The sequence below is a fragment of the Cyprinus carpio genome, chromosome B7 (genome assembly GCF_018340385.1).
Source record: "Cyprinus carpio isolate SPL01 chromosome B7, ASM1834038v1, whole genome shotgun sequence".
In the NCBI taxonomy this organism is placed as follows: domain Eukaryota; kingdom Metazoa; phylum Chordata; class Actinopteri; order Cypriniformes; family Cyprinidae; genus Cyprinus; species Cyprinus carpio.
The window spans coordinates 24,937,456-24,962,348 of record NC_056603.1 but is presented as its reverse complement, the minus strand read 5'-3'; the positions used below and the strand labels follow the sequence as shown (position 1 = coordinate 24,962,348).

The following is a 24,893-nucleotide window of genomic DNA, read 5'->3' as shown; positions in this document are numbered from 1 at the left end:
TCCCTGGCTTGCACCTCACCACGCCGACATCTTGTTTCTACAGCAACAGCCAATCAACTTTCCCAACAAATAAAAATGCCTGTCAAAAGCAATCACTGTGCTGCCCAAAAGAAACACGCTATTATCGTTGCATTTTGTTTCTTCCCACAATACGACGATAATAATGGGTGATGATGGGGTTGGGAGACTGGCCACTGCTGGCCGACGGCCCGATTGCATCTGGCAGACAGTGAGAGAGAGACATGGTTTACAAAAGCTAGCAACACTGGTCTCTGGATCATTGGCTAGCTAACGCCGCTAGCTCCCACGGCTAATTACATCTCAACGACTTGTGACAAGGACAGGATGGCTTGGGGGAGACAGAAAACAAAAACATTGGGTTTTATCTGCACAATCGTTCTTAATTAAGATGTACAGCTGCCTTCCATCAAGGTCGATGTTCAAGACTTTTTTCAGCGCACGTACAAGGTCTCCGAAGCGCACAAAGGCAACAGGGATCTCTCAAAGAGGAAGTCCATAGCATGAGAGCTAATCCCACAGATAGACTTTCACAATGTTCATTTCCCAAGCATTACTATTTGCATATCAATGCGTGTGTTAGACGCTAAAGACTACAGCAGATGCCAAAGGGGGCCCTGTCCATCTTTGTTGAATCTGTGAATGACTTAGAGTAGATTTTGAGGCAATGGGTTTCCTCTCAGTAGATTGTTTTCTTTCCAAAGCTCAGATGTGTATTTGTGTTGATCATGATGTCTCCACACACAAACATAACAGGTTGAAGCACATTTAAATATCTGAGACTCTAATGGTGCTTTTCCACTTCGTGGTACGACTCTGCTCGGCACGGCTCAGTATGGTATGGCACGGCTCGGCACAGTTTGCATTTCTACTGCAGTTTAGTATTGCTTTAGAATGGACAGGATTATTCACATGTTATTATAGTTGTGCTGCGACTCCTAAAAAAAACTTTTTCATTCTGCGTCGCCCCATCAAGCTCTTGCTGGTCTGCTCCTCTGCTGTCAACAAGAGGAACATCTGTACTTCCACAACAGACAACAAAACTTTTTGGTTGTTAAAAAAAGGTGCGCTCGTTCAAAACAGTTGTGTTCGATCCTTCGCTATGCTGATTTAAATCTAGCGGTTCTTGTGCATTTGTGTCACAAGTTCAGTGACGCAGGTAGTGACGATTCTCTCCGGCCAATCCGTGATCAGCTGAGTTTACACATCATGTTTTGGTAACAGTACGGTTCACTTGGAACCTCAACCGAGGAGGTACTATAAAAAAAGTACCAGATACCAGGTATTGTACCCAGTGGAAAACCCCCCAAGAGTGAACTGTACCAAACCGTACCGTGCTATGCCATGCAGTGGAAATGCACCATAATTGAACTCAATCTCTGTGAATTCTATTGTGGTATTGTATTTTGTCAAAAGGATTGATTGAAGCTAAATTGTTAAACAAGAGTTGTTTGACATTTCAAACTTGACAAAAACAAATTTAGCATAAAGATCATAAAGCATAAAGATCTACTGAAACGCACGAACTATGAAGAGAAACCTGATAGCATATTTTACACTATAGGTTACCTTTACAAAGTCCAGGCTGCACAGTTTAGCTTTCAAGCCAAACTGCCATTTGCACTGTATATCAGCATCATACAGCTGACCTGGAAGCTGCTCGGGGTACTTGTACTGGCCTATCTGCTTGGGCTCATCCACTAGACACGAAGCCTGAGCTGTACTGTGAATACAAACGCAGGTAAAGACAGATGAGCACAGAAACAGGTATACAAACCATTCAATATTATATGTATCTCGAATGGGACAACATATTCCATATTTGTAAAAACATGTATATTTTATATAACCAAACCACATATATATAATATAAATATTACATATAGTAATATATGATATATAGGAAATTAAATATTACAATAAAAATGTAAAAATACATACATTTCTAAAATTTATTTATATACCACTTGTTGATGATAAGTGATGTGAAAGTTTACCCTAAAAATCGGTTCAAGTATTGCCGACTACAGGCAGACCATGAGAAAACACCATTATTCCCAGCCAATGTGGGAGACATTATGTTCCCTTCAGTCTTCCGGCAGGGATTCCCCTCTCCGTCATGGATCATTCCAAAACTGGGGGAAAAAAGGAGGGAGCAAAAGAGGGAGAGATAAAGATTGTGAGTTTTACCCAGTGAGACTATTAATGTACAACCTCAGGACAAAAACCACTCCCGGAGTCAGGTGGGACATTACCTCTACAACCGAAAGCACTTTTATCCCACAAACCCCTTCAATGATTCCTGTACTCTAATGAATATGTCACATGATTCACACTCAAACATTTAGATATTTACTTTTATTAGCCCTGTAAGAATCAAGCTTATTAATGCATTAAAATAAACATGTGCACTATAGTCACGAAATTCAGACCTGAGCAGTGTTGGCAAGATGTGCCATGTGTTTATAAATGACCACTCCTCAATAAATGAGTGATTAATGAATGTTGGCCAGTGAAGATTTTGCCCTAAACACTGTGCACACTGGAGGCACGTGTCCATTTCATTTGACCAGAATGTTGAGAATAACAAATCCCATAACATGTTATCAGCCTGATGTTCTCCAGGATAGATTTTGTTCCAGTTTCTGTTGAGAATGTGCCAAAGGACCGAAGGACTCGAAATACATCTGTCATAAAAACAAAATCTCAAGCATAAACTGCCCCTTATCACAATGGCAACCAGCAAACACAAACAATATGTTTGCCTGTTGCACAGCATATGGTTTTCTGAATTGAAATAGTGTGGGACCTGAAAGCATGAGTTAACGTACTTATGTCCTGACTCGTGGGCGATGGTGAAAGCGAGGCCCAGCCCCGTATCTTCATTAATCGTGCAGCTACGATACTTGCTACACATCCCACTTATTGGAGCAAAACCTGCGGACGGGAAGTCAGAAAGGACAGAAAGATATATGAGTGACACGGATACAAATTTCTTACAGAAACTTTAAAATCCAACAAGTCTGAACGAAAACATGAATACATTATTTAAGTATCACTAAACACACCACAATGTTTTCAAACCAATAGAATTTGAAATGGGATCCCATTACGCATAAACACAGTTTTAGGCTATGTTTCTGACTGCATGGTCTCAGCTTCGGTTAGAGTTTCACATCATAGAGAGGCAATTTAAAAGCAGTGCTTTCGCCTTTGCCATACATTCAAAGAAGTGCATACTTGTGGTTTGGAGCTTTAGAGCTGAATTCATTACATTTGGCTGACGCCGCTATAGCAAAAACTGATGAAGCTGCCAACTGACTGCAAAGTGGATTTGAGATTTCTTGGATTCATTCAGGTGAAGTTCTCTGCCTGAGGGCAGACTAGGACACACATCACCAACCGCAAGCTCATTCTAACCTTGCCATTGTGTAATTCACCCTCCTGCAACTCGATTAGCCACTGACATCACAACACATGACCCACTTCTGCTATTGGAAGGTGAATATCAAGGGCCTTACCCAAGGTGTCACATGGTTCATTCTTCCAGGAGCAGATGTCAAGCCCCGTCAACAGTATGGCATGGTCGTGCCGCTTGCCGTTTTTACCTATCAGGCCTGATTGCCACTGGCAGAAGCTGTTGAGTGATTGGTCTGCGTGGTGGTTGATAGACAGACCCAGCTGACATCAGTGAAGCCGAGAGAGTTGAAGTGTTCAGAGGGGTGGTGAGAGAGAGAAGACAGAGTAGTGAATGATCAGGCATCTTAGAAGTATGAAAGAAATGAAAAAAAAAAAAAATGTCTGGGAAACTTCAAAAATTAGATATGACATTACCTTTAATGTGAATAAACTAGCTGTGCAACCAGTGTTTCATGCACTGTTTAGTGCAAAAGTGAAATTAATCATATTTTGGAGTCTGTTGAAAGTGACGCAATAAAAGACTGTACTGGAAATTAATGCCAAGAAATGTCAACAGCTTATTTATCAGTGTTAATCAAATTTATGAAGCAAAGTGCTCTTGTGAGCCATTCTTTCGTGAATCAAAAACATACAGTGTGACCAGTATAATTCCCAAACAAATTAATTTTAAATTAATCAAAGATTTACAGCAACCAGTTATATGACTCTTATAAGTCAGTTCTATTTAGTGAATCAAAAACATACAGCATGACCAATATAGTCTGATTCCTGAATGAATGACTCTTAAGAGTAAATTCTTTGCAGTGAATCATAGAAGAGCATGCAGTGACTGGTATGTTTTGATTCACAAACAAATGACTCTTATGAGTCATTTTTATTGGATTAAAAACATACACTCACACTTGCACTAAACATTCCGGGACGGAGCACACTTACGTCATGTATGAGATAATGACGAAAACCACTTTCACTAAGATTCTGCCTAACAAATTGATAATTCAGGCCGTGCAGCGATTTTCACTTGTATGTATCAGTGAATCATTATGGAGACAGTTGACGTTAATGAAAGAATTTGCAGCTTTACTCACAAACTACAATTGTTGTTCATAAATAAGGTGAGAATCGGACCCATTATAAAACTAAATATACTTAATTTAATTTAATTAATTGAAAAGCAGTGTCGGTTAAATTAACCATATGGAGCGCTCACACTAGTCAAATAAACCAAAGCACACAAAATAGTAGCTGTTCTGTGCTCTGGCGTGGTTATCGATTACGCTACATACGTATCGCGACCAAGCCCAATTGTGTGTGTATTTTTCTATGTATGTATCTTATAGCCAGGGTCGGTTAAATTAACCATATGGAGCGCTCACACTAGTCAAATAAACCAAAATAAACACCCTATGATATAAATATGAAAGAATGTGTGTATTTTTCTATGTATGTATCTTACCGGATCTTTCTCAAGTAGGAGGAGGCTGACCACAACAATGTTGATATCATTTCCAATAGTTCCATCTTTGAATAGACTGGAGACCTGTTTAGCAAAAAAAAAAAAAAAAACACTTTGCACATTACTACAGGTAGAAGTAAAAGTAAACTGTCATATGCTGTAACAGGGTGTCTTCTCCTCAACAATGCTGCAGATAACTCTGCTCACCATGTTCATGACAGTAAGGACATAGGTAGTGACGTTGTCTCTGCCATGTTTCTCCAGCATCTTCCTGTCTGCCACCACCAGAGTTTCCACATTCAGGCCGCCCTCTTTGCTTGATGTAATCTCTGAGCGCTTCACCCGGCTTTGCTGCTCGAACTCATCAGGCATGACAAAATGATCCTCTGTAGGAGGCTTGGGAGTATCTGTAGTTAGGATGAGGTGGAGAGATAAAAGTACGGAAACTCATGAAAAAGGGTGAGAGAAACTGGAAATTGCCTCAAATAACTGCTTTTCCTTTTTCCAAGCTAGCTCCCTGATAAAAGCGCCAGAGAGGCGATGACAGACCAGGAAATACACAGTCATTAACTTCACATGCAGTTTCCAAGCTTTCATTCAATTTCAACAGTAGTTTTGCTTTTGGAATCAGTATAAATATTTCAGAGGGCTTTACTGTTCTATTATCTCTGACATATTTTACAAGTATATAACATGTAATGATCTTTCATTCTACAAATAGCTAAAAGGAAATTCCCTTACATACATTGCTTGCGGCGTCCGCAGAAGTGTTGTCTCTGGAGCTTTCCGTGCTGGTACTCATGGTGACGGTGGTGGCTCTCGTACGGGTTGTTTGATTTAACGCTGCTGGACCAGTCAGTCTCATCAGCGTGCACTCTGCGCTCAGCTGATCGCTTGTAGATGACATGTGGGTGATGTCCAGAGGGGGCGCTGTAGTTGTGTTGTAAAGCCAAATGTTGCGGTAGCGGAGTTATGAGAAGTTCCTCGCCGGAGAACCGGATCAGACCTGACTGCAGAGGAAGAGGAAACTATGTGTAGGCAATCAATAACAAACACTGAGGTTGGACTGCATGTCGGATACACACTACTGAATTTTTGGTCAGCAAGATTTTTTCTTGGTTTTTAAAAAGGTCTCTTATGTTCACCAAGGCTGCATTTATTTGATCAAAAATACAGTTAAATTAAATTAAATTGATTAAAAAGACCTTTTTTATTTTATTTTATTCAACTTTAAAATGTAATTTATTCCTGTGATGGCAAAGCTGATTTTCAGAAGCCAGAGTACCCCATCTCTAATTGCCCCAAAATAGCAGGTTAAGAGAACATTTCAGCTTAAATACAAGTTGAGCTCTATCGACAGCATGTGTTGCACACTATATGATAAGTAGCAAAAAGTTTTCCATTGTAAGCGCACAATTGTCAACATGTTAATTGTTTTATTTCTTACAAACTGGGGGTTGATTTGAACTTGTTCTCAGTGGTAATAAACAGCACAGAACAGATGCTAACGACAGAGATCGACTCCTAGTTAACCAGGAGTATTCCTAAAGGGACACCTTAGCCTTGAGATAACCCTCCAGACCAAGTTAAAATCAGAGCGCACAGATATGGGACTGGAAATATATCAAATCAAAGATGTGGAGATATTTAGGTATTTAGGTTTGATGTCATGGAAGAAAAGCCCTCCAGGAGACCATCGACTTTTACATTCCTGGTTGTGGGGGATTCTTGGTCCCTCCAGCTGAAATGTCGGTGGTTAAAAAAACAGCTGTTGCATAGTCACAAAAAACGGGCATCGCCATAGTTACAGCTGTCAGTGCACAAAAAACAAACGATGACATGGTGGGATGTAGAGCAGCCTGGGGCATCTAAAGGCATTTTAAGGAGCTGCCCATTTATCAAACATTTCAGTACAGAGAGCAGAGAAAAGTTAATATGCAGTATAACCTTTCAGCAGCTTGCTTTACAGTGACGATTAGCATGGCCAAAAGCCAGGCATGACAGATATGATGGACTATCATATCTACATCCTCTCTCAACAACACTCAGCCCTTGAAACTCTCTAATTAACTTGTTTTTTTCAGAGGAAAGGGAAACCTGAGAGGTAAAAGTGAAAAAACCTACTGTACAGTATATTCACAGCTGCATTTATTTGATCAAAAATACTGTAAATTGTTAACTAGTATTACAAATTAAAATAACTGTTCTATGGGTGAGTTGTATGTATCTTTTAGAGCTGAATTAGATGGCATGTTTGAGAAGTAGGTGGAGGAGGTCAGATATTCACGAGCAGTTGATTAATGAGGTGTGGGGTCAAAGGCGAGCCCAAAGCTTATCTTCTGCTATGATAGTGACACGCATTGGTGCCCTGGGACACATCCGCAGCAAGCCAACACATGCGCACATGGAGCCATTACTAATAAAACATGTCAGAGCTTAATTGCTTCATTATAAGTCATATACATGTGTCTCCAGATTTATTTGGTTTGGGTCAGCGTTTTTACGATACTTTTACCAGCAAAATGTAGCAATATTTCAGTGTGAACCACTTTCCACTGTACTGCCAATGGGAAAAGCAATATATGTCAGCTTCATTAAGCAAACTTGTACTAGGTATTCAGACCTTTCTTTAGGTTTACATGATGAATCTTTGCAGGGTATTTAGTAGGGCAGAATCACAGAATCCATAAAAATGGAATAACACGGAACGTCACAGAATTTGGAAAACTTGGAAAAAATAAATCGAAAGCAGGGCTGTACACTTAATTAAATTGCCATATGAACTAGTGTCTGAGAATAATAAACTGCAAAAAGTGCTAAATATGAACTCTGCATGTACTGCATGCCTACCGATTATCGATTGGCTCCTTTGCTCAGAAGGTGGGGCTTCGTTCGATAGAGTGGGGACAGTAAGATATTTCTGCCATTTCTTCAACCAACCTTTTAGTTTTTTAATTCAACTGCTAATTCAAAAATCTTTTTGACTAAATTTAATGAAAACCATTAAAAATGGAATTCAGAAAACTGTCAGTGACTGGTTATAGTGTTCTGCCAGTAGGTTAGTGACAAATTACTCTTTTTGAGTGAGTCATTGAATCATTCATTCAATCAATTTGTTCAAAAACATTACAACATAAAAGGCAATACTGGATGTAAAATGTAAGTTACTCAATAACTTTTTTTGCTGTTATTTGTATGTAAGCAATAAGGTACGAGAGGCTGTGTTGTATCATGAATAAATCACGGCTGAAGGGCGCTGTTAGGCACAACGCCAATACATACATTTTTCATTAAGTTCATTAAATGCTGTCCTTCTACTAAAAATATTTCCTGACTATGGTGGTACAAAATATATTGCATCAAATATTTAATAGTTCCTGACAGTGTTTATTAGACTGGGAAGGCTGTGGTCTCAAAATTAAAGATGAAAGATGCAACATACCACCAGCAGGGGTAACTCATACTTCATTAAATAAATAAAAACAGTTATTTCTGCCGAAATACATAATAAACGGAACAGCTTTAATGCTATATTATTGATTGTTTACGTTGCTAAGGGTGGTTGCTCAGTGATACACAGAACCATTGGGTGAAGGGTCATAGCCGTGCTGTACTGTGAATAAAACATTACCCTCATGAATAAAACCAAAGTCCCTTTAAGACAAGTCATGTCACTCAGTGGCCATCTTTGGAACGCCTCTCAGGCATGCAAGTGCAACTCCTATCTTTTTGAATAGGGAAACATTGAATTCTCCAAAACTGTTCAGCACGCTTACGATTAAATTTCATATTTGAAATCACCAATGAAATCTGACAACTGTGTCATAAATTTTGTTTATTTTGCTCAATGGCATTAGGTGCACATTTCAGAATGCTGTTTCTATAGCAACCGGTACTTCTAACGGCAGCTGCAGTGACACACTGAATTTACCGATTATCGATTGGCTCCTTTGCTCAGAAGGTGGGGCTTCGTTCGATAGAGTGGGCATATTGAGCGTTGCATTTTTCCCCATTCAAAATTTTACGTCTTGGGTATTCTATAGTCTTTGATAAAACAGCTGCTGACCAATCAGAATTTAGGAATAGAACTAACCGTTTTATAAAAGAACAATATAACATGTATGCAATCATGCTGTTGGTCTGAATATATATAACACAATTTTCAGCACAACAATCACTCCTGCTTATATGAAAAAATGAATGCTTAAATATTATGCATTGGATTGGATTTACATTGGTTTCTTTAGGTTAGAGGAAGTTTTTGTATAAAGTTCTTTAGGTTTACACATTGTACATAAAGCACATAATGCATATGTTTATTGATGTAAAAAAAAATCTATGAGTGCTTTACTTCTCTTGCAGACAAACTAGAGTGGAATAAATGATAAAATAGGTGTATCTCTATTGCTTTATTTACTTTTGTCTCTTTCCTGTTCAAGATTTGCAAACAAACCTTGTATGGTCATATAAAACATAACCACCAACCTACCATTAATTCAGCAACAATGACTATACTCAGCACCTCCTGACAGGCCTGGCTTTACTAAGTGGGAAGTGCTGCAGTAGTAAAATAGGGCAAATTATTCCAGCCATCGTTGCCTGGACCATATTCAGTCTGGCAGAGCCATTAGTGCCAGAAACAAACTTCTGAGAGGGCAACCGACTCCCTCTACATTTCTAGGTTATTGTGAACTAAATGAGGGGAATATTTTACCTTTGTAACCACGAAGATATAATAAACATACTGCTAAAGATGAGCCACTCTGTCCTGTCTGATTGGCTTGGGGATGAAATAAATATTGAATGTTTTCTTAAATGCTGACTACAAGACACAAATTCAAACATAATATTTGGAGACCTGTGGTGTCGTAAAGAATCCACTGGTCATGGGACGGTGCATCTTCCTGAATGGCTTGAGCTGCTCTCATCACTGAACTGAAGTCATCTTCCCTCTTTAAGACTAGAATTTTAACCTCTGTCTCCCAGACTGCTGAACCTCACACATTCCATCTGGCTTTGGAATTCTACCTAATCCCAACCTCCACGAACAGTCAAATCCTTGCAGAATAGCTGTGCATTCAGTCAGTGATTTAACCCCCTTCTTTTCTTCATGCCCCCATGTGTTTGATCCCTCGTACCCTGACCCCTCCCATCTCGCAGGTGGCAAAGTAAACACAGGGCACTCCCAGGGCTGAGGCGGTGCCCACAAAAGTGCATGCTGTGAAAACAGCGGTAGACCATGGCAGGCTGCTGCAATGATCTGGGGCATCTGCTCCCACCATTAAACACAGGGCAACAAGGTCACTCGTCTCTCTCCAGCCACGCTGACCTCTCCTCTTATGGCTAACGGCTTTCTTCCAATAACTCAAGGCAATAAGACAACTTATGTGATATGAGATAGAATTTGCCAAAATCTATAAAAGTGATCACAGCAAATACGGAGAACTTGAGTATTTCATTTCATTGCAATGACATTTGCAATGCATTTAATTTTGAACATAGAAAAATGATGTATTTTTATATTTGCTAGAAATAATACTGACGTTATAGGGACAGTGTTTTCCTGCACGTAAATAATGCATGCATATGGTGAGCCTTATTTTACATGCAGAGGACAACACGGGCATGTGTCGTGACACTCTCCATAATGGCAAAAGACGGTAACTCATGGGAGAAGAATCGTTGAATAAATTTTTTTGGGTTGTTTTTTTGTTGTTGTTTTTTTTTACACAAAAAGTATTCTCTTAGTGTCAAAAAAATTCTATTGAATAACTGATGTCACATGGACCAGTTTAACGATGTTCTTACTACGCTTTGTGCCTTGACCGTGGTAGTACCCTTGCTGTCTATGCAGGATCAGAAAGCTCTCGGATTTCATCAAAATATCTCCATTTGAGTTTTCTTTACATTCTTTTTCCCTTACTATGGAAAAACTAAATATTTTTTCTTTCTTTTTTTTTTACAGAAAGTTTCTTAAAAGCAAAACATTACTAATTTCAACTTTTGATACTTACTGAGCTTACTGATGCTTTGAAGACCATCACAAAACTATGGTGGCCCACTAGTGCACAACAAAGCAAAATTAGCACAACACAATGGAAACAAAATGCAACAACAAAATTAGCACAACACAATGGAAACAGGCCGCAACACAATGAAATCAGCACAACACAATAGAAACAGGCCGCAACACAGTGAAATCAGCACAACACAATAGAAACAGGCCGCAACACAATGAAATTAGCACAACACAACAGAAACAAGTCACAACACAATGGAAACAAGCCACAACACAAAAAAAAAAGAAAAAAACAAAACAAAAAAAAATCAATAAAACGAAAAAAACACAACACAACAGAAACAAGCACAACACAACGAAAACAAGCAGCAACACAATGAAATAACCACAACACAACGGAAACAGGCCGCAACACAATGGAAACAAGTCACAACACAATGGAAACAAGCCACAACTCAATGAAGTTAATGAAGCACAACAAAATTAGCACAACACAACAGAAACAACACAGTGAAATTAGCACAACATATGAAATATTCACACATTAAATATTTACACTGTCTGTGTTTGTGGGTCTCATTTCATTCATGTCAGAGTCATAGCATGTGCCACTGTAAAACTGAAATCTTCGTTCAAGCATTCAGAACATCAAATACATATACAGACGATGCGCATAACGCAAGCTAACGTCTGCCACATACAAATCAACCAAAGAAGATCAGTATGTAATTTACTTTCTTTAAATAACAGGGTTAACATTCTTTTTTGATGATAATAGCGTAGAATCACCCTATTATTAGTGTATTGGAATTACAGTGTAGTTTTGCATTAAAACTTTACTCACAACCAGAAAACCAAAGCCATTGATCCATGTTATGCACAAATGATGAAACACTACTTTCAAAAATAACTGGACAACTCCCGACGCTATGATGTGGGTTTGCACACATCTTTACATTTGAAACCACACTGGTAGAAAAATATGTACACTTTTCATTGAAGACATAACTGTCTTCATTCATTTCCACTCTCTTTAAGATAAATAAATAAAGAAATAAACCCAAAGCATTGTCAGAGTGAGTGGGGATGGGAGATGACTTTTGGGACATTTTAACAAAAGCAAGATATTTCAATGCTTCCATTTTCTCAATAAACCATGATAGCACATTACTCGAGACGAGCTTCCTGCAGTGAAGCCCTCCCCGTACAGGGCACCCTGCAAGCATGTATTTAACCAACATCCTGGAGGACCTCTGCAAGTGCCCTGCAGTCCACCTCACACAATTATCACACATGTATTCCATTTGTTTTAGAGACATAACAAACTTTACTGTCAAATATCTAACAACTTAGTCCAGCAGTTAGCAGATGGAGGTGCTTTGCTTCAATAATGGGGGTAAATGGATTCCATCTGGGGCCAATTTTTATTTTTATTTTTTTAGCTTTTTGTCCATTATGTCTGATAGGATTCAGAAAGAAAGGAGCTGGATGAAGACATGAGAGAGGAAATAACTGAAGAACTGCAGGGATCCTATTATCACAACATGTTTTTTGTTGTTGTTGTTGTTGTTGTTTTTTTTTTTTTGACACAGGCAGTAAGGATCACCACTTTTTTACTTAATAACTGTGGAACTGTGGCTGTGCAAATGTATTGTTAAATACAATTATTTAAAAAAAAAAAAAAAAAAATCTCTTAAAATCACAGGGGGTGTTCAAGTAAATATTTTAAGTCAAATGGGTCCAGCTGGCAAAAAGTTTGGGAGTCTTTCCTATAGAATATATTAATGGCACTGCAATGTTTTAAATGTAATAATGTGCGACAGGTGATCACATAATTACACAAGTGCCTAACTACAGCCTTCTACAAAAAACACCTGACTATTTAAAGCCTATTACACTCGAGGGAACTAAGGGAAGCACTCAACCACAGTCTCTTCTTCGGGTTTCACATTCATGTGCCAGACTTCTAGTTATCTCCTTCAAGAAACACTTGTAAGAGATGTAGATTAGAGGGCTAATGTCTGCTGCCAGATAAACATGTTTCATTTTCACAGCGAACACAGAAACCATGAGAGCTCTTTTAACTCTCACTCCACTCATTGAGATGGAGTCTTCATATATTCAAAGGAATATCAGATGTTGGGAATTAACTAATAAAGCACGGTCCTCAGAGCGCTACCCTATGAACGACTTAACCGCAGGGATTGTCTGTTTTATGCGGTTTCATGAGAACTGTCTTTGACTATATCACTAGAGAGTCTTCAGTGCAAGTATGGGAAATTATTTATTGCCTGTCTCTGTGATTCTATGAAATGTAATTAGCATTTCTTTGTGTAAACTGTGAGTGTTTTTAAAGCTTCCAACCGTGGTATTATAATCTAGATGAGTAAGTGCTTACATGCTGTTAAAGGCTGGAAGGGAGCAGTAAGAAACCCAAAGCTGCTTATTACCCAGCTTTAAAACACATCTGCATTCCACCGCTGGGTTACATCTGACCAGAGTATCAACTCTTCTGGATTCAGTGGGAAGAGAGTGTGTGTTTGTGTGCACAGACAAATAATGAACACTACAGGGTACTTTGGATATATGAGATCTATACAAACTAAATATACTTTTAACCCTGGGTTATGAAACACTCAGATTTTTACAGTGCTAAAATGATTAGGTCTGAAATAATAGAGTGCTAGAATGTTACATGTTATGTTTGCAATAGACAACCAATCATAAACTAAACAGTGCTTTTCTCATGAAATACTACTTTTCAATCAAAGGAAATTTGATGTGGTGAGTAAAAGGCCAATATCATGTCAATTTCATGTACACAAAATTCAGATCTATATCACTTTTTTTCTGGGGCCATGTTTTGGTGGATTCAGTTCAAAACAGGAAGTCCACTATTTATAGCACAGTCACACCATAATACCCAGATATAAAACATAAGGGAAAGGGGAGTAAAATTGGAAGGGGGAGAGAGGAAATGTGAACTTGCCTCAATAAAGGGGGCAAAAAGAGATCTGTTGCAACTCTTTTCTAAAGATTTGGGACACTCTGTGGTGTTAGCACGTTAAGCTACAACAGTCTTGGTTGTAAGAAACAGACTTACAGACATTACAATGATAAATTCTTCAAAACACAACTTTCAAAACTCTTTTATGGAGCTTTTTTGAAAAGATGTTCTGTCAGCTGAGCAATTGGCATGTTTTTAAATTACATTACAATCAACTGATCGCACCCTCACAAGCCTCGTTTTCATTCCTCTCAAAAATGAAGTGAAGCAAGATCACAATGAAAGCTGGTCCAGTGTAGTGGTTGACCAGTGCTGGTTTTTTGAAAGAGTATAAAGCCATATATATATATATATATATATATAGCCGGTATAAAAGCCAATATAATTTATTTTTATTTTTTTTCATATTTAAGAATTTGTTAATCATTTGACAATGGGTTAGAAAAATTAATGTGTAAAATAAACATACTTATACATTAGATGACAAAGTATTTTTCACAAATAAATAAATATTTAATAAAAATATAATTAAAAAGGAAGGATACACTTTAACCAACAGGGCACTCAGTATTCTGGGAAGTTTGTGTGCATTGGGAATTTTACACTCATTTTACATACAGCACACAGAGAAAATGACACAGCACACAGCATCATTTGAAATCACGAGTTTAACGCATACAATTCACACGGACCGACCATCACGCAGAGAACACTCAATCATGCTGGATAAAAATGCAAACTTCACAAGATCTCACAGCTGGATACGACTAAGTTTGCAAGGTTTGTGATATTAAATGTTCGCTGCCGCTCTAAGTGCCATCAAAATAAAAGTACCGCCTCAAACACATCAGCCAAGCAGAACAACTTAATTGGCCGATGCCGATATTTGCAAAATGCCAAAAATCAGCCGATATATCGGCCTTGGCGATATATCGGTCGACCACTAATCCAGTAGGTACGCCAGTAAATCTAAATAAACAAGAGACGTGGCTAAAAAGAAGACGCTGCTGGCCAAGCCTCAGATATCGTAAAGCTAAGTTGTCAATGACAAAAGGGTATTCTTTCATAACACTATTACTCTAAGAAAGATGTATGAGCTTGACTAACATAATTAAACCTCAGTGGAGAAATGAGAATTTTAAAATGCCTGTCCCAAATGGTCCAAGGCACGAGATATGGGATTCCTTATAATATTTATGGCTTCTCAGAGCTGGTGCGACAGCCACTTCACCACCGCCCATTAGTTTTAGGTCTTCAAGTGAGTGAGAACAAGAGCTATTACAGGACCAGCCTGCCTTTCCTCTTCCTCACTTTCTCCCACAGCCTCTCTCTCTCTGGCATCCCTAAGCAGCCTCTACATCACTGTCACCACACAGACCACCAGGGAATAGCCCCTGGCAACTCCTATAGTGCTAACATGGCATAACACCCTGTGAATTATGAAAGGGGGAGTGGGGAACATTTGTAACTACAAAGGAGCCCAGCATATATTCACTCTGGTTTCAGTTTGTCTGTCTGCCCTCCCAAAACTCAGACAATTATAAATGTCCACCATGTCACCAGAGCATTGTCTCCCATGGTGGAGTGCATTCGAGTCTCAGCTAGCAGACTCAGCTAGAGTGGTTAATCCAAGGGACTGAGTCTAATAGTGGCAGGAAGAATCTTAGACTGGACCCAAACTTGCACCTCTAGCGGTAGGATATCACTAAATTGTGATATGATACATCATTACACATATTTTGCGATTCATTAGAATACATTTTCATAATGGTATTGCTATGGTAAACAAATTATTGTAAACTGACCAAGCAAGAGAGACTGAAGCTGTGTGAAATACCATTCTGAGTGTTTCCAAACATTTGATGTAAAGGATACATGATATGATGATATCGTTTGATAAGGACTATGAAGGCATCTACATAATTTAAGGCCAAGTTAAGATGCAGTCACATTTACCTTTGTTCAGAAAATGTTTACAGGCAAAATCCAGTCATTTCAATATAAATCCTTGCAGGGGTGATGCACAAGATCCCGGGCCCTATGCATAGGCAGTCCTGATGGGCCCCCATGCCGCCCCCCATGAAAATATCCAGGTAAAATAAAATATATTCCAGACTTTTCAAGGGCCCTCTCTTCCTTTGGGGCCTGGTAATCAGTACTGGTTTTACCCCCAGTCCGACGCCCATGAATCCTTGTGATAAGGTATTTCGCAAGAGGTCAAATTTTACAGCGGGTTTAAGTTGGGTGCGCTTGGACCAATAGAAGGCTGGTTGGTTTGAAAGTAAATTTTGTGTGAGCTGTGCTTTGTACACTGCTGCACTACATGGACCTTTTTTTTGCCCACAAAAGTTCCCTAATATGACCACACTTTTATACTATGTGAGAAAAACAGTAAATGTGATAGTATAAAAACAACATTTAAATAATTCATGATTCCCATTTACAGTATGTTCTCATTTTTCTACAGCCATAATAAATTACAACATTATCTGGTAAATATTATCTTTACATTTGCTGAAAATATATACATTGAAAAAAGTATGAACTTAAAAATCATAATTAATTTTGATTTATGCATCATTATTTACACTTTTTCCTCAGAAAAGCATCCCTAATCATCATTCCTGATGGAAAGCATTTTCTCACAATTTCCTCCATCAGACAAGCACTACAGATCTGCTCTCGTAGTCTGTATATGGTAATTCTGCCTCTTTCTTCCATTGATGTTTGAATGGCCCGGTGCTGTACTCTCACTGCAGTGTATCCACACAAGCTTTGAGCGCACTGACAGCTTTCCTCCTTTCCAGTCAGAGTGAATTAACATCACAACTGTCCCTAAGTGCAATCCCACACGTTAGCGCATCAGCTTGAACCAGCAGGTCTGGTACTGAATAAACACAGCTGAAGTGCTACAGCAGCAATTCACACACATACACACCTCACACATTCACAGACAGTCTAGCACCCACAAGGCTGGTCTATGGGCCGGGCTGTCCATAAAAGATAAAAGAACACTTCGCCATCCAAAAAGACTTCATGAAGCACCCCCACCCCCCAAAGACCCAAGAGAGAGAGTCTGTGGGAAACCTGTTTAGCAAAAGTGACTAACAACTTGTAACATTTGTGCATACTACATAATTGATTAATTATCTGTTCAGTCATTTGTTTTTACTTGTTAGCACAGTTTACACAAAAGATAAGATTTGCATTAATTCACACATTGAACACATAATCTCCTCTATCAGTACAATTATGAAGGCTTAACATGAATTTAATTCATTCAATATGAGTATTTCCTTTTTTTAAAAGGTGGGCTTGAATAAGTTACTCATATAAGAACTTATTTCCTATGTCCTGTCATGTAAACTTTAACTAGGCAAAAGAAATGACAGTCTGACTGTGAACAGAAGAGACAATGAGGGGCTTGGGAAAGGTCATGTCTGAGTTCAGCATGATTGGACATGTTTGGAAAGAACTGAAATTCAGTGAAGGGCAAATCTAGTGAATCCCCTGCCCTACAAAGCCCTGTTGCAAACCTTTCAAAAGACCAGGAGGATAATTAACTATACTCAGTTGTCTGCCTGGTGTACTGTGAAAAACTCTCATTCACGTTTCTGTCCTAATCATGAAATGCTGTGTGTTTATCTGTATATGAGCGCTAGAGAGAACATGTAGCAGAAAATACACTACCATTCAAAAGTTTGGGGTCGGTATGATTTTTAAAGATTTTTGAAAGAAGTCACCAAGGATCACCAAGGCTGCATTTCTTTGGTCAAAAATAAAGTATAATATTTTGAATTACTATTCCAATTTAAAATAAAAGTCTTCAAATTTTTATATATTTTAAAATGTAATTTACATATCGTTGGCAAAGTTGAAAAATTTAAAGTTGGCAAAGCTGAATTTTCAAGAGCCAGTCTTCAGTGTCACATCATCCTTCAGAAATCATTCTAATATGATGATTTGCTGCTCAATAAGCATTTCTTATTATTATTAAACAGTTGTGCTGCTTAATATTTCTGTGGAATCCATGACACATTTTTCTGGATTTTTGATACATAAAAAATTCCAAATAACAGCATTTAAATGCTTTGGTAGTGTACACTGAATAGTAAAAAAGACAAACAGTCAACAAAGCTGAGGATTTCCTTCCTTTAGAACACAAAACAGCCAGTAAATTTTTACTAAAATATCAGGAAATAGCATCTCTATCCAGTTGGACATCATGATAAAGGAAGTGGGAAATTTTCCAGCCATGCATGTTGCCTGAAATAATTAATTGATTCACAATGTCATCATTTCAAAAGCTAAGGCTATTTAGTAAACCAATTGCTATCCTACCCAGCAGAGTCTGCTAACATGCTACCCTGCAAACAAGTCTGCACTGGCCCCTTACCAGAATGGCTCTTTACTTAGGCTAGCCTAAGGGCCCCCAGCAGATTTTGCTCATTGGCAAAACGTTGGCCTCTTAGTGCTGGCCCTGCACGGGCAGCCCACACTGTTAATCTACAACAGGGGTACCCAACTCTGGTTCTGATCAAACACACCTGAACCAACTAGTTAGGATCTGAAGGAGCACTTGATAATTAAAGACAGGTTTGTTTAATCAGGGTTGGAACGGAACACTGTAGGAAGGCAGATCTCCAGGAACAGGATGCACCCCTGATCTATAACAATACATCTGTTTCACTTTAAATACTTCTCAGCTACTATAACTTAACTCTTTGGGAAAATCAGTTATTATACATCTTAAATGGATGCAGTCACCACATAACTAATGTCTATATTGTCAAAAATGTACAGTACTCAAAGGGATTTCAAATCAATGGATTTATTTAATACGAAATAGAAAACAATCAATTCAATTCAGGTTAATATAGCAACATATAGCCAAAAATGTAAATACATAAAAGTACAACAAAACAAAAAAGAAAAGCAAACAAAGCAATATAAGATTGCAGGATTTCGTCATGTGAAAGTTGATGTGTGCGAAAGTCTCATCTGTAGTACATCAATGTCCAAACACTGTCCATAGCTGAAGTTGGCTGATAGCAAATGAATAATCCAACCTCTTGTTAAGAAGCCAAAGCTCTCCAACACCAGACTCTTCCTAACCAGGAACAATCAAAAAATAGTCCAGACTATCGTCTCATGTCGAAGAGAACGTTAAATGCATGTTCAAACTGGACTATGATGTGGTAGCCTCACCAATAAAGAGTACTTCTAAAATGCATACAAATACACTGTCTTAAAGGGGTCATATGATGCAATTTCAAGTTTTCCTTTCTCTTTGGAGTGTTACAAGCTTTTCATGCATAGATGAGATCCCTAAAGTTGCAAAGACTAAAGTCTCAAACCCAAAGAGATATTATTTATAAAAGTTAAGACTCGTCCACGTCCTCTTAAAATGCCTAATTTAAATACCTCGCAACGTGTAAAAACACAGTATAAGTCATTATAATCCGTAATTATGTCCCCACTGGATGCAACAAATGCCTCGTTTGTAATGGGTTTTATTGGTTTTGTCTCGTCACGCTGGGAGACGGCATCACAGTATGTTAAGGGGCGTAACATTTCCGTCACACGCTTGAGGCATTCAGCTAATCACAACGCACTGGATAGCTGGCCAATAAGCATACATCTGGCTTTTCAGAACGATGAGCTTTGTAAAAATCTATGCATTTCAGAAAGGCGGGGCATAGAGGAGCAACAATAATGTACAGTATGTGGAAAATAATAAACAAATTGCATTACACCAAATACACAAAATAATGTTCTTTTTAGCAGCGTCATATGACCCCTTTAAACTCTTAGCATCAATCCAAACATAGGCCATACATACATGTACCATCTCTGCAAAAAAAAACATCAGCTATGTGCACATTTAAATGAAAAAAATAAATTAAAAAAAATAAAAATAACAACTCCTTTAGACTGGTCTTGAAATGACACATTTCCCAAACAGGACACAGCACAATGTTCTCAGCAGGTGAGTCATGCTGGCTACTGCTTCTTGCTATTGCTAACGCTCTCTACCACATGGCTTTACTTACGGAAACCTAAAACACTCAAGCATCCCTCTTGGTAAGGAAGAAAACTGCCCACAAAATTCTTATTAATAGGCTCATGTCTGGCCCACACTGGGCCATCATTGGATTAATGTTGGCAGTCCCATAGTGTGGGCTGCTCACAGAGAGCCTGCGGTGAGCCCAAAGCTGTGGGCCTCACCTGGGCAAGCCCACACTGGGCCTGTTTGGGTTTGGTGCAGGCTGGCCCTAGCCCACTGTGCCCGCAAAAAGCCACCATGGGCCCCGCAAGGACATGTTTGCAGGGTAATTGTTAGCAAACAATGGCATCAGTTAACAAGTCTACTGTCTCATTATGTGCTCCAAAAAGGTAAGCTGACAGGGCAGTGAATGTGTTAAAGTTACCGAATGAGTGGCCATGTGTCGAACAAATCATAACCACTAAATATAGCAACACTACCAGAATAGATCATACATCAATACTCTATGCTGAACAGTATAATGAAAGATCTCTAAGCCTTTCATTGTGGTACTAGAGCCAATTCTGGATGGCATAGTAGCTCAGCCAGTCATAACACATCTAGAAAGCAGGATCAACCATTTCAAAGAGGGATGGGCTTGAACCTGTCACCAGCCATATGGAACCGTGACCCAGAGAAGGCCCGAGGATGTGGATCTGTCTATGCCTAGGCTGGAAAAGTAACTCTGAACTTGCACAACCATGTGACCCCGCAACTTGATCAGGTGGAAGTTCTGACCTCTGAACAAGAAGTAGCAGAGCAGCCCTTCAGAAGCTTCACCAGCAAATCAGCTTTTACAAACTGAAGCAGCTTTGGGACTGGCATTCATATGCAATCCTGGATACTGCCCTTCTTGAAGATTTTGAACCAACCTCTAAAGTAATCCACAAGTCAACCAGCATTTCATTATTATGATAATGTGTTTTGTTTTAGGGTTGGATGGAAGACGTTTGATCATGCCGCGTAATCTGGGGACAGACAGTCCATTCGAGGCGAGTGATAACAGCAATTGAAGGGCACTCAGTAATTAAAAACTTTACAAGAAGCAGGATTTAGTGAGTAAATCCCTCTGTTCCTGATTTAAAGGCTGGGACCGCCTGTTCTTCATTTAACAACTGAATCCCTGTCCATCTGCTATGTTATGCACTGTTTAACAGAGAGCAAGAGAACTAGAACAAGCAAATCAGACTTTCATCAACTCACTAACCTAATGGACAGCATTACTTCTGAATGTAGTGAGTGTGGGGGTTCTCATACACATTGATTTTACTTTTGGACTGGCATACTCGGAACACAAAACCTCTCTCTCTCTAAGCAACTGCCTCCTCGGCCTTTCAAGACACAAGGGGTTGCTGCGGATCAGCAGAGGGATGAATGGGTTCTCATTTGTACTTAATCCAAAGCTCCTCATCAAGCGGAGATGACATGGAAGGGTTAAAGTCCTCTGTGACTCGTTCTCTTTCACTCCAACAAAGAAAGGGAGAGTGAAAGAGGCAGAGTGACAGAGTGAGAGACCCCTTTTTTCTTGGACATTTACTTTAGCTTCTGTACGTTTAAGCACAAAATCTAAACGGACACACAGGTCTCATTTGGCATCCTGAAATTGGGGCACCTTTAAGATCACTGAGAGAATCACCTAGAGCTTGGGCCATCGTTCAAAAAAAAAAGAGCTTTAAAAGAAGGGGGAGTAGATCAAAGAGTCCCTGCAGTCTATTCAGATGCAATGCTCCCAAATCACATTGTGTTGTCACACAGTTTTAGAAGAATGGGTCACTGCTGTTTTATTGTGGAGAAGCTACTACTAATGAAAAGGACAATGCAAAGATTAGCGCTGCCAGCCAAGCGCCTGAAACCTCACTCTGGCTTTAATTGTGGAGAACAAGGGAGACAGGAAAGCAGGGCAAACACTAAACAAAAAAGCAGGGAGTGGAGGCAGAGAACGTCATCAGAACTCTGGGTATGATTTTACAGTAGCCCACCATCCAAGGTAAGATGTGATCATCTATGAGGGAAAACATAAAGACCAGTCCTCCACTACATCTGCACTTCAATGCTCCAGTTGACCTGTTTTAATAAGCTCTTCTCTCATTGGTAGCCATGTGAAATTTTCCATGTACTTAATTAGTAAACAAACAATGGACAGCACATATAACCTTTGTTCCAAAATCTAATAAGCTGACTCTACAGGCCAGGGGACAAAGAAAACAAGTTAAAATATTGATGTGGCATACAGAAGCTGGAAGGATTTAATGATAGAATTTTCATGCTTCTCTCTCTTTTTATTTTTATTTATTTATTTATTTATTTTTGGACAAATAAGGGAAATAATTATTGTGTAAACCGTTTCAATCTAAAATTCACTATTATTCATATAATTTACATAAAACTCAGAGATAATCATACTGATCAATGCCAATAGCAGTACAAAGTCTAAGTGACATATCTTAATTACGCTACCTCTTAAAATATGTTTTGGTCAAATTCAAAGGCAACATCACAAGTCAATTCCAGAATGATCTGCAACAAGGTCAATGAAAAAAAAAATCCAAGATCATAGCTGATTACTAAAATTATTACAAACTTCCAAAACATTTGTTGAATGAAATGCTTTCATTTGCTGCCTATATAGAGCATTCAAAATCAGTCACTAAGAGGTTTCATTTCAGTATGAATGTCTTCTTAAAAAGTAGTTCATTTTGGAGTCAGTGAATCTTTGAGTGAGTGTAAAAGGAGCCACTTACCAGACCTGTGCAGGTGGATATAGCTACAGAGGATTCAGAATGGTTTCGGATGGAACCCTGATAGAGACAGTTATGAACAGAAGGGTCAAGAGTGGTTGTATTGATGCCCTCTGCACCCAGTGTCTGTACAGTAAACCCCTCTGCCAGCACATGGGACGGCTGCAGGTCTAGGTGTAAATCCTGACCAAATGCAGAGAGATGATAATGCACTGGACCACCAACTTCTGACAGGGATCTCTTGCTCCTTCCATGTCTTGACACATCGTGGGAAATGAAGCCTCCAAGTGAGTCCACTTCCACTGGTGTGGCAAAATCGTAATCTGTGAGGGGAACAAACACATTTTAAATCACCTGACTCAATACCAATCCATCACCAGTTATACTGATGACTCATCCTGCACTATAAAGGTTTTTGACCAATCAAACATTCTCAAATGAAGAAAGGAAAACTCCACTGCCAAACCATTTCATGGGGTCTTGTCATTACTTGTTGGCTTTTTTTACTTTCCCTATATCTGGTCTAACTAATCCATAAAAAAAAAAATAATAATAAAATAAAGTAAAGAATTTACCTCTTGACTCTAAATCGGTATATCACTGTTTAAACTTTATCTAATATTGCTATATCAACATACACAATGTCGGTATGCAAACTTTATGTACTGTCTCATGTTTCTGAATGAGATTCCAAACATTTCAGTGCCCAGTGCCCACAAATAAATTAACTTGTATTCCTTGTAGCCACTATCTATCTTTAAACCTAATGTCAAGCATTTAACCAATAGCTCAACACATGAACATACATTTAGTCAAGCGTTCCCAAACTCTTGACTGGTATTGTAAATATTAATTAAAAAGACAATAAACTCTCTGTGACTAGCTCAATACGCGGCATGATAAGAGATTTGATGAGGGAATCCTTCTAATGCGCCCACACGCGTGTGCAAGCACACGACCACCGGCACACGAAACTCATGTTTGGGAGAAATCTCTTAATTCACCGGATCTGTGTGGTATGCTTCAGCGTATTTATATCTTTATGTGTACAGGTATATCCAGGTAGGGATCTTTGGTTCAAATAGGGCGCGAGAGCATGCATTGGCATCCATCACTGGCTTGTCATCAGTCAGAATAGAAATACAGTTGAAGCGCGTAAAGACACAAACCTTGATAGAGGACCCCGGGGTCGCCGGTAAATGAGACCGATGTTACAGAGTGGAAGCAACAGAACTGCAGAGCCTGCAAAAGTGCAAATAACTCGGCACAATTAACTTGATAAGAACAATGAGTATAAAATATATGTATAATAAATTATTAATTCTCAGCGTGTCACCTGCCTTTATAAAGTTCCCAAACGACACACTCGCCAATAATCTCACTGATGTGCTGTTTACCAGAGGGACTTGTAAACTCCAGAGCAAAAGGAAAAGGCAATCCATGTTGTCATGCATGCACCTTTACTGTTACCTCTTCAAAAACGGGGAAAGGAACAATCCGCAAATCCATGCAATGCAATATACAGACATTGTTAATTGTTTAAACTGTCCTGTTTCTGTCGTTCCTCATGTAAAATCCACCGGGTTCATTATGGTAACGCGCACCGCTTCTGTTTGCAAAGCGCAGGTACGCAGAACTGCTGACTGCTGAGCAGTGACAGTCGGCGTGTATGTGTGTGTGTGTGTGTGTGTGTGTGTGTGTGTGTGTGTGTAAACTATACTGAGATAGTGGCACCGGCTGATGGGCAAAGGTGGGGGTCTAAATTTCCACCAATCAGCGACGGCCATCTGCGGGCGATTCAGAGTATTAGCGCTCCTCACTGTCCGACGGTCCATATACAGATCACATAGTTCATTGAAATGGGATACATGTTCGTAGCACTCCCTCTAAATGAACGGTCCGAGCAAGTAAACACACGCTGTCGAAAGAGTTTATGTGTTCAAAATGAATCTGAAGAGTTCTGAATGGTCTGCCGGATGATTTATGATACTGTTATCTGCACTGTTTAATGAAGCGCTTTCACGTCAGGTCTTGTTCTTAAAACTCTGCTGTCATGAATATCTGTTCTGCAAGCGCTCAGCTGATATTTAACGCTTTGTCTACACTGAATACAGCAGTTTGTTTAACTGATTATTTTGGGGTGTTCTTGGTCTAAAATACCACAGCTCATATGCATCTATACAGCCTTT

At 39.1% G+C, this 24,893-nt stretch overlaps 1 protein-coding gene across 1 annotated transcript in view; it reads right to left on the bottom strand.

The window, feature by feature from the left end:
* Positions 1-24,395, bottom strand: part of LOC109092824 (A disintegrin and metalloproteinase with thrombospondin motifs 18-like) — a 58,478-nt gene extending 34,083 nt beyond the window's left edge. Inside the window, exons 1-10 of the mRNA XM_042728114.1 lie at positions 24,045-24,395; positions 23,874-23,946; positions 22,708-23,027; positions 5,640-5,904; positions 5,102-5,301; positions 4,895-4,978; positions 3,540-3,699; positions 2,850-2,955; positions 2,016-2,153; positions 1,588-1,741 (exon numbers count right to left, since the gene is read on the bottom strand). Of these exons, the coding sequence (XP_042584048.1) occupies positions 1,588-1,741; positions 2,016-2,153; positions 2,850-2,955; positions 3,540-3,699; positions 4,895-4,978; positions 5,102-5,301; positions 5,640-5,904; positions 22,708-23,027; positions 23,874-23,946; positions 24,045-24,158 (1,614 nt within the window). The 5' untranslated portion in view covers positions 24,159-24,395. The remainder of the gene's footprint in view (positions 1-1,587; positions 1,742-2,015; positions 2,154-2,849; positions 2,956-3,539; positions 3,700-4,894; positions 4,979-5,101; positions 5,302-5,639; positions 5,905-22,707; positions 23,028-23,873; positions 23,947-24,044) is intronic.
* Positions 24,396-24,893: the final 498 nt, after the last annotated feature.